The following is an 18,063-nucleotide window of genomic DNA, read 5'->3' on the forward strand; positions in this document are numbered from 1 at the left end:
AACAAGCTGATTTACGATAATTTGCTTTGTTCATGAAGTTAGTTTCTAAAAAAAATTTTTTACTTTTGTTTTACCTAGATCACATTGAGAGGACACCCATTCGGAGCTCCTCGGCCATTTTATCGAAAACAACCGCGGATGTATTTGGACGGTTTGCATACTCAAAAAGTGGTACGTTTAAGTCCGCTGCAAGTAGTTCGCGTAGTAATTTTATTTAGCAGTTAAACTTTGTGACATTACTCTTGGGATTCTTAAATATGTTTGCAATAATACAATTCAATGGCAATCAATTTAAACTTAGATCAATAAATACAACTCTAAAACACTACATCTGATTAATGATATAATTCAAAATTTTACGAACTACTTCAACTGATGTACCTGCATACATCCGAGGTTGTTTTTGAAAAAAATGGCCGAGGAGTTCCGAATGAAAGGACACCCTGATAAAAATCGAAATCATGACGTCACAACATGTGTGTATACGGCGTTAATATGCATAAACGATCGGGAAATAAAAATTAATTAAAAATTGGATTAATTTGTGCAAAGATTTATAAAATACAGGTAAACAGCGAGTTCAATTCGGATACTGACTATAAATACCGCATACTAAAACACTAATAGACGTTTGTGCATCCGTACAATTTGTACAATGAGTCAATAAAACATGTAGATATCTACTTTATACATTGACGTGCATACAGGCAGTACTTTTTTTACAATGACGTTTAATAAACGGAATCGTTTCGGTTTTATGTCCCGTGTACACGTTTACAAATATCTGTAAACGTGGGAGCATTATTCTCGATAAATAGGGAATATTATAATAGGACGCTTTTCTGGTGAAGTGTATCACGTCGAGTTCGGTTTGTAAACACGTATCCGTCGAGACCGCCGGTCCATTTATTATATACCTGCCTATTTAATTATTCTTTTTTATTTTTCGGTTTCAATTTGATTTAATTTTACCGCCATCTGTCAAATGCGCGTATGAATTCGAATGTGTTACGTAGTTTTGTGTAATGAAGTCAAGGGAGGCTACTACAGTGAAACGAAGTCAGAAGTTACAGAATTCACTTTATTGAGCAAAATAAGAACAAAATATTTATGTTTTAGCAAAATTAACAAATTGCTATTACGAAAACAATTATTAAATGTCACAGCACAAAAAACACACCAAAAAAAACGGTACTTATTTTACGAGTATACACTAATCGTCATCTCCTGTAGGCGTAACGCGGCCATTTTAAACGAAGTAAATATTCGTGGGATTTTTTGACGAACATAATATGCAGAATTGAGGGAAGTTCGTGGGTCAATCGCTATTTCTATCGATGACGCGAATTCGCCTTCTTCTTTGCATTGGCGAGCTACTCATATTTATGATAATAAACATGGATAATGCAACAATTTATGAAGTTCCGAAATGGCAAACAACTAGTTCACTGAAGCATGTGTGGAGTAGCTGTCTCGATCGATTGGAAGGGTTCTCTTCTTCTTGCTTATCCTCATGGTTCTTAGAAGAACATGAGAACCATGTTCCTGAATATTAACATGCTTCTGGAGCGTTAGTAAAGTTAGTTAATTTAATGTATTTAAAAGTTGACACGTTTTACTAGGGTTTTGGTCACGCTATTTTTAGCAACTCGGCGTGCTGTATTTTCACTGTTGGGTATGGAAAAAAAACACTCCATGGTTAGCCAAAATATGTGAACTAAATACTGTTTAAAAATACTTCACTGATTCCAAAAGAAGTTTCGATTTACATTGAATTGCAAATTGCATATCATAAACTAAGGGTTGTAACTCTATCGGAACCACATCTGTTAATGCAATATCTACTTAATTAGACCAACCATTACAGTTATTTCAAGGCCGAAGAGCGGACCTAAAGACAACCGAACATACCGAGACGTCAGAGTGAAACAGTTATAAGTACATACATATAGAAAAACCAAAAACATTTTTGGCTCTATCCCTCGATATTGACACCATCGAACAATTTCCCCCGACTGGTATAGGTAAAAAGTCGTCTCCATTATCACAGTCTCGTTATTCTAAGGACATCGTTACTATTTTCAGTCTACTTTATAGCTTTCCCTTAACAGTTATTTATTTGCTTCATCAATCCCCGGTACACCTTCAGGTCATCAACAAATATGAATATCTCCGTAACAACATGTTAACATTATACAGTTGTTGCATGGACATTTGTGTAACAGTCAGAACTGTTGTCCCGAGGTGGAGGAGATGACTTCTGAACTGTTGTCCCGAGGTGGAGGGGATGACTTCTGAACTGTTGACCCGAGGTGGAGGGGATGACTTCTGAATTGTTGTCCCGATGTAGAGGAGATGACTTCTGAACTGTTGTCCCGAGGTGGAGGAGATGACTTCTGAACTGTTGTCCCGAGGTGGAGTAGATGGCTTTTGATCTGTTGATGGCTTCTGAACTGTTGTCCCGAGGTGGAGGGGATGACTTCTGAACTGTTGTCCCGAGGTGGAGGAGATGACTTCCGAACTGTTGTCCCGAGGTGGAGGAGATGGCTTTTGAACTGTTGTCCCGAGGTGGAGGAGATGGCTTCTGAACTGTTGTCCCGAGGTGGAGGAGATGACTTCTGAACTGTTGTCCCGAGGTGGAGGAGATGGCTTCTGAACTGTTGTCCCGAGGTGGAGAAGATGACTTCTGATCTGTTGATGGCTTCTGAACTGTTGTCCCGAGGTGGAGGAGATGGCTTCTGAACTGTTGTCCCGAAGTGGAGGAGATGACTTCTGAACTGTTGTCACGAGGTGTAGGAGATGGCTTTTGAACTGATGACCCGAGGTGGAGGAGATGGCTTCTGAACTGTTGTCCGGAGGTGGAGGAGATGGCTTCTGAACTGTTGTCCCGAGGTGGAGGAGATGACTTCTGAACTGTTGATGGCTTCTGAACTGTTGTCCCGAGGTAGAGGAGATGGCTTCTGAACTGTTGTCCCGAGGTGGAGGAGATGACTTCTGAACTGTTGTCCCGAGGTGGAGGAGATGACTTCTGAACTGTTGTCCCGAGGTGGAGGAGATGACTTCTGAACTGTTGTCCCGAGGTGGAGGAGATGGCTTCTGAACTGTTGTCCCGAGGTGGAGGATATGACTTCTGAACTGTTGTCCCGAGGTGGAGGAGATGACTTCTGAACTGTTGTCCCGAGGTGGAGGAGATGGCTTCTGAACTGTTGTCCCGAGGTGGAGGAGATAACTTCTGAACTGTTGTCACGAGGTGGAGGAGATGGCTTCTGAACTGTTGTCCCGAGGTGGAGGAGATGGCTTTTGAACTGTTGTCCCGAGGTGGAGGAGATGGCTTTTGAACTGATGACCCGAGGTGGAGGAGATGGCTTCTGAACTGTTGTCCCGAGGTGGAGGGGATGACTTCTGAACTGTTGTCCCGAGGTGGAGGAGATGACTTCTGAACTGTTGTCCCGAGATCGAAAGGTTTCATAATGAGGAAAAGCTTATACAATTGATCAAATCAAAAGTTAAGGTGGATGCGTTTGAGGAATCATTGAAGAAGACAACTGGCTTTGTGGAAGAAAATATTCAGACGATAGCAAGTAAACTAATTTTCAATCTTTGAATAATAAGCGTTGTTTGAAAAAATCATACTAATGATGTAAAGAGTTTTAAATATCAACAAGAAATGCGGCATTTTTGCAAATATATGGAAGTATACATAACTATAGTATTACCACTTATACCATTAAGTACTTATATGCCTCTATTTAAGCCCTAAAAACAAAGTGAATTAAACATCTGCAAGGAGAAATAGAATCAACCAACTCAGTTGAAGTCATGGGCAATGAAATATACACACGATGGGGTCGGCGGTCATGCCCTGGAACCACGGAGCTGGTGTACGAAGGGTTTGCGGGTGGTGGCTGGTTTGATCATACAGGAGCCAGGAGTTACTACATTTGTCTGCCACAGGACCCCATCTCTGATAAAGATGGTCGGAATGCGGGTAAAATTAACAAGGTTTACGGTGCTGAGTATGAAACAAATACTGCAACGTTTCACAAGAGTTTACATGACGAAGACGTTCCATGTGCCGTCTGCCGTGTTTTAAGGAAGAAACCTTGTCATGATCCCAGCGAGGAATGCCTGTTATAGCGGATGGCATACGGAATACTCTGGCTATTTAATGTCGCATGCTGGGAACAAGCAACACAAAACACAAACTTTTAATTACACAGGAAGCTATTTGTTGTGTGTCATATGGACAAAATTTCCGGGACACATTCACAACGGACTCATTTTAAAGTAAAACAATATTCATTAAAGGACACCTATACTTATATAGAATTTACTTTTTAAGCTATTTAAACTCTATCATATATTTCAAATTCCAAGAACTATCACAGAAAGTGATTGATCTTATCAATCAATTAGTAAATAAACTCACTGATTTTATTTAAAAATTGGTTTTACTTTTTTCCAGATTCAGTATATAATGCGTCATTATGACATTGGTAAACATAACGTGACTTCAGGTTTGTTCAACACATACACGACAGAACGTTTGTCTTTCATCTTTGATCCTGAACGTTTGAGTTTTAATAGTTTCTTTATCAAATGTACCTCAAAAAAACAAAACAAAAATGATTTAAACTTCAAATGACGACTTACCATTGTAACAAGCAGTATGTTAGCTCAAATCGATGATCAAATCAATTTGATTTATGAATGGCCCTATTAACAATTAAGATAGGGTCCTTTCATCCGCAACTTGTATATTTACTATTTCAATCCAATTTGAAATCTTTGGGTTTTGTTATAAGTAATAAGATTATTAAAGTAACTCGCCCAAGGTTTGTATCATGCACTTTTTTAATTATGAAATAAAATGTGGCCAATCATAACGAGTGTTAAAACCAAGAAAACCAAAAGCTGGAACCCTTCAGCAAATGTTGATATTTGCTCAAATAGGGTCTATGAAGACCACAATTTTCAATCGCGATTGAACATTAATTACGACTATGGAGTAACGTGATTGGTTTATTGACATTATTATCACGTGATGTTATCGACGTATCATTACTAGGGCAACAAATCCAACACATGTGGTAAACTCCCGGTGGTCTTCAAGATTAGCTTAGCTGTCTGTTCACTACTTTTTTCTTGACTTTACCGGCGTTGGTTCGAACCCCTCTAAAACCAAAATACTTTTTATGCTATAACTGTAAAAAAAATCTGCAATTTCGATATCATAGAATGAAATAATGATTAAATAAGCGTTTTTAGATGCAGTACCGGGAAGACTAATTTTTGGTTCAAAAACATGAGCGAGACACTTTGATAAGGATTTACAAACGAATTAATCAAACAAAGCAGTAATTTGTATTAACGTTTTTCAACCACAAGAAGATTTGTTTATACACGAATACACCACAGTATTATGTTTGCATTTAAATGTAAGCGATTTAACACTGTTTTGGTAGTTTGGTAGTTTGTGCAAAAAGTTCATTATTGTGTCAGATTCTTATTCGAGTGTGTGGTTCAGACTTCAAAATTTGTTTAACGATACTTCAGTCTATCACAGAGGTATAGTTGTCATTAATTGCAAAGAAATGCCATATCTAGTGGTAAACGTATATGCCAACCAAACATTTCCTCAAAATTCCGTTCAAATCTAACTGATTAAAACAATGAAATGGTTTATCATGTTTTCTCCAAAAAATTTAACTCACTTTGAAGTTAAGAACCGTTTATTTTTCATATAATTCATTTGTATTTAAGCTGCACTCTCACAGATATATATTGCTTTTTACAACTTTTTTTATTTTTTGTCTTGGAAAGAGCAATTGTTTGCATAAATATCTGCAAATGATAAAAGACTGCTGACAAAAGATCAGATCGCAGATTTTCTTTTTCCCGTTCGTAAATTATATTTTTTGGCTAAAACCTTTAATAACGGCTTAAACAATGCACAAAACATAATTTTTTGAACTTTTCGCAAATTGGCTCGTTCGAAGGCAAAAAAAAATGTCAAAACCTTTAATCCGTGAGAGTGCAGCTTTAAGCCGGATGTTAGCCAACTACTAATTAAGCACAAAACATATATATCAATGACATATACAAGTATTTTTATCTTTCTGATTGTAGATATTAGACTGAATACAAAATATTACAACTAACAATAATTTGCTCTACTCAGAATTAAACATTTTGTCGCGGTTTCAAAGTCACTAAACCGCGGGATCTGCTTTTTCACATAATAAACCGGAACTCGTTGTAATATACTCGTTCACATTTATTCCATACAATCAAACAGTCAATCAGTCAGCATAACAGTACGTAATGGAACTCATCTTAACGCTATTGTACGTATAGGAACGTACATGAACGTTAAGGAACGTATGAACGTATGAACGTATGAACGGTTATTAAACATTGGTACGTATTCCGATTTATTTAACCGAAGCCCAAACATTCGTTCATGTCTTTTCACTCGCACCTCACTTACTGACCAAATTTACTTTCGCCCAGAGCCCTCGCAGCTGCCAGCCAATCAAAACCCAAAACATTCTCATGGTAACCACGCTAAATATATTTTGTATACGTATCTTGCATATCCCAAGCAAATAATCTAAACAATGGGTCTGATTAATTTGTTCTATTATTACTACAATGAATCATACTCGTTAGCGACCTACAAAGCTGATGAATTTAATAAACATATTCCTAGCTGCGGCACACATTTCAAAAGCTGTCTGTTAGGTTAATGTCTTTATTTTTCATCATTTTAATCCTCCTCGATTTCCCCCCTCGAATTGTTCCAATGCTGAGACTGGATCTGTACGGTAAATGGGCTTAAGCATAATACTTAGAGCTGCACTCTCACAGACATACCATTTTTACAACTTTTTTTTATTTTTTTGTCGTGGAAAGAACATTTTTTCGTAAATATCTGCAAACCAATGATATAAGATTGCTGACAAAAATCAGATCGTTATATTTCATATTTCCGTTCGAAAATTAATGTTTTATGTCTTAAACCGTTACTAACGGTTTAAGGAAAACTGCATAAAACATCAATTTTTGAACTTAAATGTAAAAATCAGTGAACTAATTTTTGTCAGCAGTTTTATATAACTGGTTTCCATTTACGCAAACATTAGATTGTTCCAAGACAAGAAATAAAAAAAAAGTTGTCAAAACGTTCAATCTGTGAGAGTGCAGCTTTAATTGTTAAATGCCGTGATTTAAACTTCCTTATTGATGACATATATCTAGACATAATAATATCACATAGCAATGCAATCTTGTATCATTTCAAAATAACTGAAACGAATCCTTCAAGGTTTCAAGTTTTGATGCATTGATTTCAAAAGGCAAGCTAGTTGTATAATGATTACTCAAAACAACCGTACAAAGAAATCAGCCATTCATACAAAATAAGTGTTTAACAAAAACGCGGTTTACCATGTATTGATTTTTAGCAAATGCTGATTCACACAGTGTTAAATCTATACATTCGTTAATGATTGATAGACTTGTTTAGCGATATAGTGTCTGTCGTTCTTGAGGATAAAACTACGACAATACGATATTAGTAAGCGAAAAATGACAACACTAAGAAACATTCAGATAGTCATTTTATTGGCAGCAGTCTGCTTAACACAGGAGCCTGAGTGTTCGAGGTTTTACTATGAGGAAAAGTTGTTGGAGAAAGTGATCAGATCGGAAATCAAGATGGAAGCGTTTGGCGATTCATTGAAAGAGGCAACAAACTTAATGGATGTACAGATGCAGAAAATTACAGGTAAATGAATGAGTTAGGCTAAAATCACCATTTCGGTAAGCTTTGATAAAAAGGAGTTTTAATGATTGTTCGTGACTCGTAAGTGACGTTAATATTGGCAGAGCTCGTTGAACGGGCTTTTGAATTTAATTATAACTACTTGTTTCGCAGAACTATTGTAATCGTTAATTAGCAAAGAGGACTGGCTGTAAACCCATAACATCGTAGTCATTATTTTGTTTTTTCTATTAATATGGAAACTAGACAGATGGTTGCAGGAAAAGGAGTGTTTGAACTCCAAACCCCTTAGTTAAAACGTTATATATTTTACAACGAATGTGTAGAAAGCTATAATAGCTTATACTAAGTCGCTCTCGTTTGCACGATGCTGCGCGAAAGTGTGGTCTTGTGATGTGGGGGGAACCGGAGTACCCGGAGAAAACCCACTTGTCCGGCTTGGTGACCACTTACCAAACTCACATGCGCCTAGGCCGGGAATCGAAAACGGGTCGCCTTGGTATAAAGCGAGTGCGCTAACCACTGCGCTAGCCATACAACAAAACTCCGATCCCCTTGTGGACCGCACTGCTGAATGGTTTTTAAGGGAATGATAGATGCTCAAAATCTACATGTATGTGAACTCAGAAACTGAAACATCGGCAGATTGCGTTATTTGTTTCTTTCTTTGTACTTATTAAACAGGATTCAGATAGCATTATATTGAGTATAAGTAAGCCAGGAAAAACGGCTGAACACCCTTATTTATTGTTTTAACTACATTATTTAAATGGTCGTGATTATATAAAAACATTGTATAAACATTGACGAATTTGTTCTTCGTATAAATATTGACAACATAGCGGGAACAGATTTGGCTGTTTTCCCCAAGTGTTTTTACAAAGATAATATTTACCAACGTTAGAAGGGTATTAAACACAACACAAGTTTTACTCTAAATGATTCGTTGTGTCAATTTCAGAGTTAACAAAAAAAGTGGAAAACCAACAGCAAGAAATTGAATCATTGAAGTACGTAAAGAGCAGTGGTTTATACACGAGATGGGGACGGCGGTCATGCCCTGGAAATACTGAGCTGGTGTACGAAGGGTTTGCTGGCGGCGGACATTACACGCACACAGGGGCAAGCAGTAACTACATTTGTCTGCCAAAGGACCCTATCTTTGAAAGAGATGGACGGAGAGCGACTAACGTTAACAATGTTTACGGTGCTGAGTATGAAACAAATACTGCAACGTTTCACTCGAGTTTACATGACGAAGACGTTCCCTGTGCCGTCTGCCGTGTTGTAGGAAGAAGCGTTGTCATGATTCCAGCGAGGAATGCTTGTTATAGTGGATGGCAAACGGAGTACTCTGGCTACTTGATGTCGGCTTATCACAGCCACGCTGGGAACAAGGAACTCGTTTGCATGGACGGAAATCCTGAAAAGGCGGAAGGAAGTGATGCTGGTGATCAAAATGGTGCCCTGTTTTACTTTGCTCTAGCTTTTTGTGGTTCTTTAAAATGTCCCCCATATAGCGAGAACAAGGCGTTAACATGTGTGGTGTGTTCGAAATAGATGGAAGACGGTCTTATTGACGTGGCATGGAAATGCGACGTCAGTTTGGAATAGGTTTCAATGTTGTATCATGGAGGATCACGTGATCAAAATGGACCAGCCAACATTGTTATTGTAAAATAAAATTATAAAATATGTTTGATAAAAAGCAACCTTTATAAATGAACAATTGTATAGCCTTATAAAAGAAAAAAGAAACACAAAGATTAAAGCTGCACTCTCACAGATTGAACGTTTTGACAACTCTTTTATATTTTTTGTCTTGGAACGAGCCAATTTTTGCGAACATCCACGGAAACCAGTTATATAAGAATGCTGACAAAAAGTTAGATCGCAGATGTTTATATTAAAGTTCTAAAAATGATGTTTTATGCATTTTTCTTAAACCGTTTGTAAAGGTTTAAGCCATAAAATTATTTTTCGAACAGACATATGAAAATCACGATCTGATTTTTGTCAGCAATCTTATATTATTGGTTTGCAGATATTTACGCAAAAATTTGCTCTTTCCAAGACAAAAAATAAAAAAAAGTTGTAAAATTGGTATATCTGTGAGAGTGCATCTTTGAAATGAACGTATGACTTAAACCGTTACTTCAAACTTTTGGACACATTTAGTGGGTATTTAATAACTTGTCCTGTTTATAGCTTGGTTTACGAATCTTAGGACCCGATTCATCAAAGCTCCGGAGTCTTTATATGTGTAAGGCTTACACAACTATTGAGCATGACTATTAATCTGTTTTTGAAAGACCTACCCAATCCCGAACATTCACCTGGACCAGGTTAAGGAGTGTACATTGGATTGTAATGAAATAGTCTTGATTACTGTACATAGTAAACTTTCAAACCAGTTCTTTACCTGTGCCTTTAGAAACAAGACACCCTGCAGCTCGTGATCCGTTTGTCCTATTGTTCCATTTCATGTAACGTGACCGAATTCAATGTCATGGGGAAATGTGTATAACTAAACTGAAAAGAAGGTTCGGAGGACGTTTTGCTTATTTAAAATATTCTGATATTTCATAAATGGGTAAACTTGAAAATTCAGTTACAATTCATTACACATAACAGTATGAAATATATAAAGTAGGAACTGTACGTAGCCTAACTATGCAATACGCATGGCAGTATACTTGTCTAATTACCCTCCTTTACTTCAATTAATATAATTTAGCTTTCTATTAAAATATTTTATGAAATAACAGTGTGAGTATGATCATTTTGTTTAAAAATATTTTAAACGAAATACTTCGTAGTTTTAATATGAAAAGTATTAGTATATAAAGCAACATGGTATACTTAGCATTAGCGTTGAGAATCGGACAGAAAAATTATTATCGATAATCGGTTCATGAAACCGATCAATGATCGATTATTAATCGATTAAATAATAGTTTAATAATTTTTGGTCATCACATTTAAGGCATGCAGATACAGTACATGCACCATGTTTAAGCACCAATGTTCCCTTACAATATTGTTTGTACATTTCTTTGTATAAATTACATTATTTATTCAGAAGGCAACTACCTTTTAGTGTTTACGATTTAGTATTACAGTGAAACTGCGTTCCCTCAAACAAGCGGTCGTTCGAGAACCGGCGTTCCCTCGAGGTCGGAGCTAAGTCCCGAACTTTTTTTCTTCTATTTTCATATAAAATATACCCACGCTGCATCGAAACCTAATTATGCGAGCAGTCGAGCAATATCCTCGGTCCCAAGTACACAAATCGTGCACAAAACCTTATGGCTCCCTCGTGGACATAATTTCACACTTTTTTCCCAAACGCGTGTTCCAAAATTAACAAACAATTGCTAGGTGTTAAAATTTTCGCAAGTTGTAAAAATTGCAATGACAGTTGAAAGGCAATTTGATAATGTGTGAAAAACCGTTTTTCACTATTAACGCATGACCGATATTAGTTTATATGGGCATTTGAGATGATAATTATGAGAAGTTAACGCTTTAGATGTGGTCAGAAACCGACAAGATGCGCCAATCAACAATCCTTGATTTTGCGAAACTTAAATCTGACTAATGCCACAATATGTACTGTCATTCAAATGTTGCTTGTTACGAAAATGTGCTTTTTTGTTAAAATAAACATTTCTATTTATTCATTTATTGTTTTTTCTTCTGCGTTTTACATTTATTTAGTTTACGTCAACCTTTGAACATATTAGCGATTTTTACAATGCAACACATAATCGGTGTCTTAGTAAACAGTCTGTTTAACGACTTCAAACTTAAAATGCATTGAAAAATATTTCATATCAAACTGGAAAATTGAAAATCGGGTCGTTCGAAACATCGGTTCGATCGCAGTTTTACTGTAATTACAAAACATGATACCACATGCTATATATTTGGTTTACATTTAGTATGGCATACATGTGTAAAATAAACCAAAAAATAAGATATCACAATTGTAAAATAAACCAAATGAAAGATATCAATTTCTTTTTAATGATCAGTCAGTTACAAGTAATGCACCAATCAATTGTAACCACGGCCCCCGCAGGTCCGGCGGTATATCGGGGATAGCCGGGGAAATGGGCCGTGGTTTTACCTTCCAGGTGGCCCCGCAGTGCTGGGTGAACGCGGTGGTTTTATCTTCGCGACAAATATAGCGGGGAATGGGCATTACCTAGGGTCCCTGTGGTGCGGGGGCATTTGGCAGGGGTTTATCCAGAAGTTCGTACCCACAGGGCGGGCATATTGCTCGGGCTTGGTTGGACCGAAAGTCAAAGTCCCCGCTATTCCCCGGACCTGGGGGAGGGAGGGGGCGTGGTAACAATTGACTGGTGCTTTAAACAAGCAATTGAATATGCTTTATGTTTTAGATGAACATTTTCTTACAGAAATCTGAGAAAACGAAATTCTTACATGGTAACAAGCAAACGGTTTAAAACAACCCTTTAAGAGAAACACTCTTACTCCCAAATAAGATTTACCACAAGTAATACATTTTTTATGAATAGTGATGAATAGATATCGAACACAATGGTTCTTATGAAGGATACCGTTTCGAAAGAAAAGTGCAGAAAACACGATATTTCTACCTTAAGAGATGATAGTTGATCACCATAAATCTTTTAGCATTCACCAATCATTTAATATTTTAGCGTATTCAGCTATTAAATAAACGGTTACAATCTTGTAATCAGTTATTAATATTTTGCATAAATGCATCATTTAGTAAGTAGTTAAAGGTTTGTCACTCAAATTTGGTGTTTGTTATAAATGTGTATGTATTGATTGTCACTTTAAACCACAAATATGAGAAGTTGAGAACAAATCCTTTAGCAGTCAAATCACAAAGAAAATTTGTAATAAGGTACTTTAGTGACATACTGACTTGATTGGAATATGACTAGATAACTTAACATACTAACACCTTAACATTTACTAGCATTAACAAGAAATAGAAAATTAGTCAGTAGCGGTTACGTCCCAAGTTTCTATAATCGATTGTTCAAATTTCACTATCGATTGTCGCCGACGTAGGCCTTTCCGATCAATTGTCGATTATAATCGATCATCGGCACAACACTACTTAGCATTAAGAATTCACGTGGTATTCAAATTTCGCAGTGGCTTTTTGCGGGCTAAATTAAGGCCATTAATTCGATTTTATGGCATGTTTGTCATAACGATAAATGCATTTTTTTATCAAACATTTAAAAAAGGTTAAGAGAAGTCATTTGGATATACATACATTTCGATAAGTTTACATTACTAAAACATATTGGAGCTGCGACTTTAAAAATATAGAGTAAATGTGGTTAAATTCAGAAAAACAAATTATTTTTTTATTTTTTTCTATGCTAAAACAAAAACATCTTGAAGTTCTAATATAAGTTTGGAAATATAACACTTTTTCTAATGAGTTAAAAATATTTAAAATTTACTTAAGCTGCTTCTGTAATATGGGCCTGTTGTTCTATCACTCCTCTAAATACAGTACAGTCTGTTTATTCAGACAATTTATTTGCGAATTGTCTGGTATACAGTCATTTGAACTTTATATTCAATATCATTATTGCTCATTTTTGATAATAAATACCATTTAACTTGTTATAAGGCCTAAACAAAAATATGTCCGTTTCGGGTAACCCGACCCTACCTATAAAAATGCGCCGACCCTAACTATTTTTTTCCGTTTCTGAGCAAAAAAAATATTCGTTAGCGAATAGAGAGTTACGAAGGGCGGATAAATGCAGACTTTAATCAGAATTATTGTTTATATGATAGTCAGGCAATGACAGTAATGTAGGAAAGACTGCCATATGCAAGAAAACACTCTGAACTTACGACCGATTTTGAAAAAAGAAAAAAAAAATCCCTACCTACCCTACCTAGAAATTTTGGGAAGGTTACCCTAAACAAACAATTATTTTTTTGGCCTAACTCATAACTAAAACGTTAAGTTTATTACTGTTAGTATTACAGCACCTGAGATTGTAATGTCTCATTTGATCGTTATCTGATCGTCTGTCCGTCAATCCGTCCGTGCCCTCGGTTTCCGATCGATATCTAAAGAACGCTTAGGCCAAGGGTTCTTGTACTTTGTAGGCAGGTTGATCATGACCAGCAGATAAAGGCTTTTGATTTTAGAGTCAGTTGGTCAAATATCGATGTCGTGGTAGCCTGGTTTCCGATCAATTTGTGAAGAACACCTAGGCTTAGTGATCTTCAACTTTCTTGGTAGGTAGGTAGGTTATGAACATAATATCAACTCTTCTGACTTTGAAGTCAGGGGGTCGAAGGTCAAGATCGTGGTGACCTTCAGTTGAAAATCGGTTTACATTCAATATCTGAAGAATGCTTTATCTCAGGGACCTCTTATTATATCATATTGGTATTATGATTGGTCATGACCAGCAGATGAACCCTATTAATTTTGCGGTCAGTAGATCAAAGGAAAAGTTGGTGGTGACAGGTTAAGCTGAAAATCGGTTTCCGATCAATGTCTGAAAAACGTTATGACCCAAAGACCCCAAACTATGTAGGCGGTTGGTAATGACCAGCAGATGAAAACTATTGCTTTTGAGGTTAATTGGTCAAATGTCAAGGTTGTTGTGACCGTAAGCTGAAAATACGCAGTTTCTATCAAAAATTGAAATACGCGTAGGCTTATAGACCTCGAACTCGGTAGATGTCCCTCAAACATGAAAAGCGCCCTAACAACTTTGACGTCAGCTGGTCATAAGTCAAGATCGTGATGTCCTTCAGATGAAAATTCGATTTCGTTCAATAACTGAAGAATGCTATCATAGAATGCTTGTATTTAGGTACCTCAAACTTAGTATGATGGTGAACTGCATATGATTCCTTTTAGTCATGTTTCATAAACATTCGCAGCGTCTTTGATGTTTGGCATCAAAATAAGTCTTGTCAATTATTGGAATCTACCTACAGGTATATGCGCAGCATCCAGCATTTATGAGTCTTGTGGACACAAAATTCATTTTTTAACATGTTAACATTTTTGTTTTTACAAACCAGTAGAGATGAAAATGATTGCATTTCATGATTCACTTTCACAACCAATTTTTCAATAAAAATCATTATATTCAATTTTGGTCTTGGTTATTTAATGCATTTAAAGAGTACTCTATGGAAAGTCGGAGTTCACCTTTCCGGAGACCATAATTTTGCCTATATATTTCATTAGAAAAAATATTATCCCCGATAATTAATTCTCCGGAGATCATAATTACAATTATCTCCGGGATTCGAATACAAAAATCCGGAGATCATAATTATAATTATCCCCGGTAAAAAAGTATGGTATGGAATTGATTTATCCTATGATCTCCGGGTTCCTGACTCTTTTTCCGGGGATAATTATAATTATGATCTCCGGGATTGTTGTGAGCTACGGAGATTGTATAAGAAGGATTTGCTGGTGGTGGGCACTACCGCACTCTGGGGGAAGCGGTTATCATACTTGTCAGCCGCATGACTTAATCTTTGACGACAACGTCTCATCAGTGTTTAACAAGGACGTTTTAACTGCTGTTTGCCGTGCAGTCGGACGTCACGTTCTCATGATCCACGCGAGGAATGCCTGTTTGTCTAAAACAGTCTTGGGTGAACCCTCACCATCACAACCGAATGTTGTAAATATTGATAGGCGATTAACGTCAACTGACCAATGAAATGAACTGGAGTTTGTTTAAAGCATTATATACATGCTTGTTATAGTGTACGAGGTGTAGGTATTCACCCCAGCATGCAATTAGAGTAGATCCAACCATACGTGCTTTATATGTATGACTCACTTTTGTTTACAAAAATGGCAAGAATATTTCAAAGGCATAAATACGTGAGTTCAAATAATTCCATTACACATAACATACTTTAACAACATAGACTCCTGTAATATTAATGAGGGTGGTAACATGTCAAGTGCATCAAGCTTAATCTAGGTAGTTTGAATATTTTCCCCATTGAACGTACCCGTTGGTTTCACCTGTTACCGCCATGTATCTCCCGATTCTCTACCGCTCGAACGCGTTAAAGCTGCACTCTCACAAATTTACCGTTTTGACAACTTTTTTTTTTTGTCTTGGAATGAGCATTTTTTGCGTAAATATCAGCAATCCACTGATATAAGACTGCTGACAAAAGATCAAATTGCAGATTTTCATATTTCTGTTCGAAAATTAATGTTTTAAAACATCAATTTTTAAACCTAAATATAAAAATCTGCGATCTAACTTTTTTGTCAGCAGTCTTATATAACTCGTTTCCATGGATTTTCGCAAAAATTGGCTCGTTCCAAGACCAAAAATTAAAAATTTGTCAAACCATTCAATCTGTGAGAGTGCAGCTTTAAGCCTTACATTTATTTCCATGCATGTCTCATCTGTCAGGCAATTTACGGTAGGTTTATAACATAAAAAACTAAGGCATCCATTAGAAGTAATCTTAATCGATGTTCCTGATTCGTCATGTTTAATATTTTCACTGAATGAGTTCGTTCGCTACAACGGTTCAAATTCTAATCTACATCTACAGGGATGGATGTGCAGCAAGGATTTGCGATCTATAGCAATGATTATACAGCGATAGTTAAACTAGGCTACTGAAACACCACTTTAACCTTAACTGTATATTACTGATTGTTGTGCTGGTATATCGTAAGGAAACTGGTAGTATGAGCTATAAACAAATTCATTTGAATAAGTAGGTATAGGTGACTGAAAATAATAAGCAGTTTTATTTAAAACACTATCGATATAAAACACGGTCGACATTTCATATATAAAACAGTTTTATAAGGAACGTATTGCAGCAGATTAAAGTAGAAACATGATAAGTGTGCATAATGGTACAAAATAGCAATACAAACTATATTAAATATGTTTACAATCGACTTACAGAAATCAAATTTCGATCGCAATGCTGCTTGAAAAATGCCTTAATTGATAATGTTATACATTCGCCTAGTCTGTTGTATAGACAAACCTTTACGTTCTTATTGTATAACATTCACGGGCTTATGACGTCATTTTTTATTTCAAGCTTGCGCTCTGATTGGATTAGAAATGCTATTTTGTTTGGTAATACAGGACAAATGAATATACCAAGCACATCATCGGTGTGATAAGAATGTGTCTGTTTAACGTTTCCATAAAAAAACGGGTATTTTATTATATAACTATACTATAAAAACTGTATCATTATATTTACTTCTTTGAGCCCTTAGTGCAAGAAAATTATAACTCCGTTTTACCATTTAATTTCTTATTATATATCTGTGGGTATGATGCTCGATTGACAAATGCATTTATTTATATATATATATTGACAAGCAGTTGTTTTAATGCATATTTACATTTCGTCTTCAAAACCTAAAATGTCGGATGCAATCCGCCATTGGCGAAAATATTAAATTATGATGTCTGTTGACCCCATATTAATTTGATACTATTTGCAAAGTATCATTTTCTGCCGAAAACAAAATTAATGTGCACAATGGAAAGCCGAAATTAGTATATGTTATGTTACTGAAGTATTCCTGTTACTTTTTAAATTAAAATCGGATATGTTTTGTAATATTGCTTCCTTTAGAGTTATTACACATATGAACCTTCCAAATAATACCAACATACTATATGTGGTAACCAGGCACTCAACACTAACTTACTTGTACATCGGAGATCTGATTTATAGCCATATGCGTTTTTTAAAAAAATGTACTCTCTTTATGAATCAGCTACATACATGTTTATAGTAGGAACAAGCAAGCGTAGACAATTACAGAAATTGATACTAAAGGTCAATAACTCTGTTGTGAAATAAACGATCCAGACCGTGCAAGATGTTATCAATGGCGATCTGACTAACGAATAAGGGAACGTTTTTAAATGTACTATTAAGAACAAACTACACAGTTTAACACCTCGTTTTCTTTATAAGAAGGACGTTTTAACGAGCCATAAACAGCTTTAACAAAGTACAACAGGGCACCATTTTGGTGACCAGAACCACTTTCTCGCGCCATTTCAGGGTTTCTGTCTATGCAAACAAGTTCCTCGTTCCCTTCATGGTCATAAAAAGACGACATTAAATAGCCAGAATACTCCGTATGCCATCCACTATAACAGGCATTCTTCGCCGGGATCATGACAATGCTTCTTCCAACAACGCGGTAGACGGCACACGTAACGTCTTCTTTATGTAAACTCGTGTATAAAGGTGGT

At 36.3% G+C, this 18,063-nt stretch overlaps 1 protein-coding gene across 1 annotated transcript; it reads left to right on the forward strand.

Annotated features, from left to right (window-relative positions):
* The first annotated feature begins 7,388 nt into the window (after positions 1-7,388).
* LOC128206226 (short-chain collagen C4-like) lies at positions 7,389-11,801 on the forward strand. Its single transcript, XM_052908556.1, has 2 exons — positions 7,389-7,789; positions 8,748-11,801. Exons 1-2 carry the CDS (start codon positions 7,591-7,593, stop codon positions 9,344-9,346), a joined length of 798 nt encoding a protein of 265 aa, XP_052764516.1. The 5' UTR covers positions 7,389-7,590; the 3' UTR covers positions 9,347-11,801.
* The last annotated feature ends 6,262 nt before the right edge of the window (positions 11,802-18,063 follow it).

This window comes from Mya arenaria, chromosome 10 (assembly GCF_026914265.1).
Source record: "Mya arenaria isolate MELC-2E11 chromosome 10, ASM2691426v1".
NCBI lineage: Eukaryota > Metazoa > Mollusca > Bivalvia > Myida > Myidae > Mya > Mya arenaria.

Bases quoted from the DNA above. Each gene is read 5' to 3' on its own strand.
- LOC128206226 (XM_052908556.1), top strand. From the start codon at position 7,591: ATGACAACACTAAGAAACATTCAGATAGTCATTTTATTGGCAGCAGTC. The intron at 7,790-8,747 runs GTAAATGAATGA...TGTCAATTTCAG, and splicing joins ACAGATGCAGAAAATTACAG to AGTTAACAAAAAAAGTGGAA.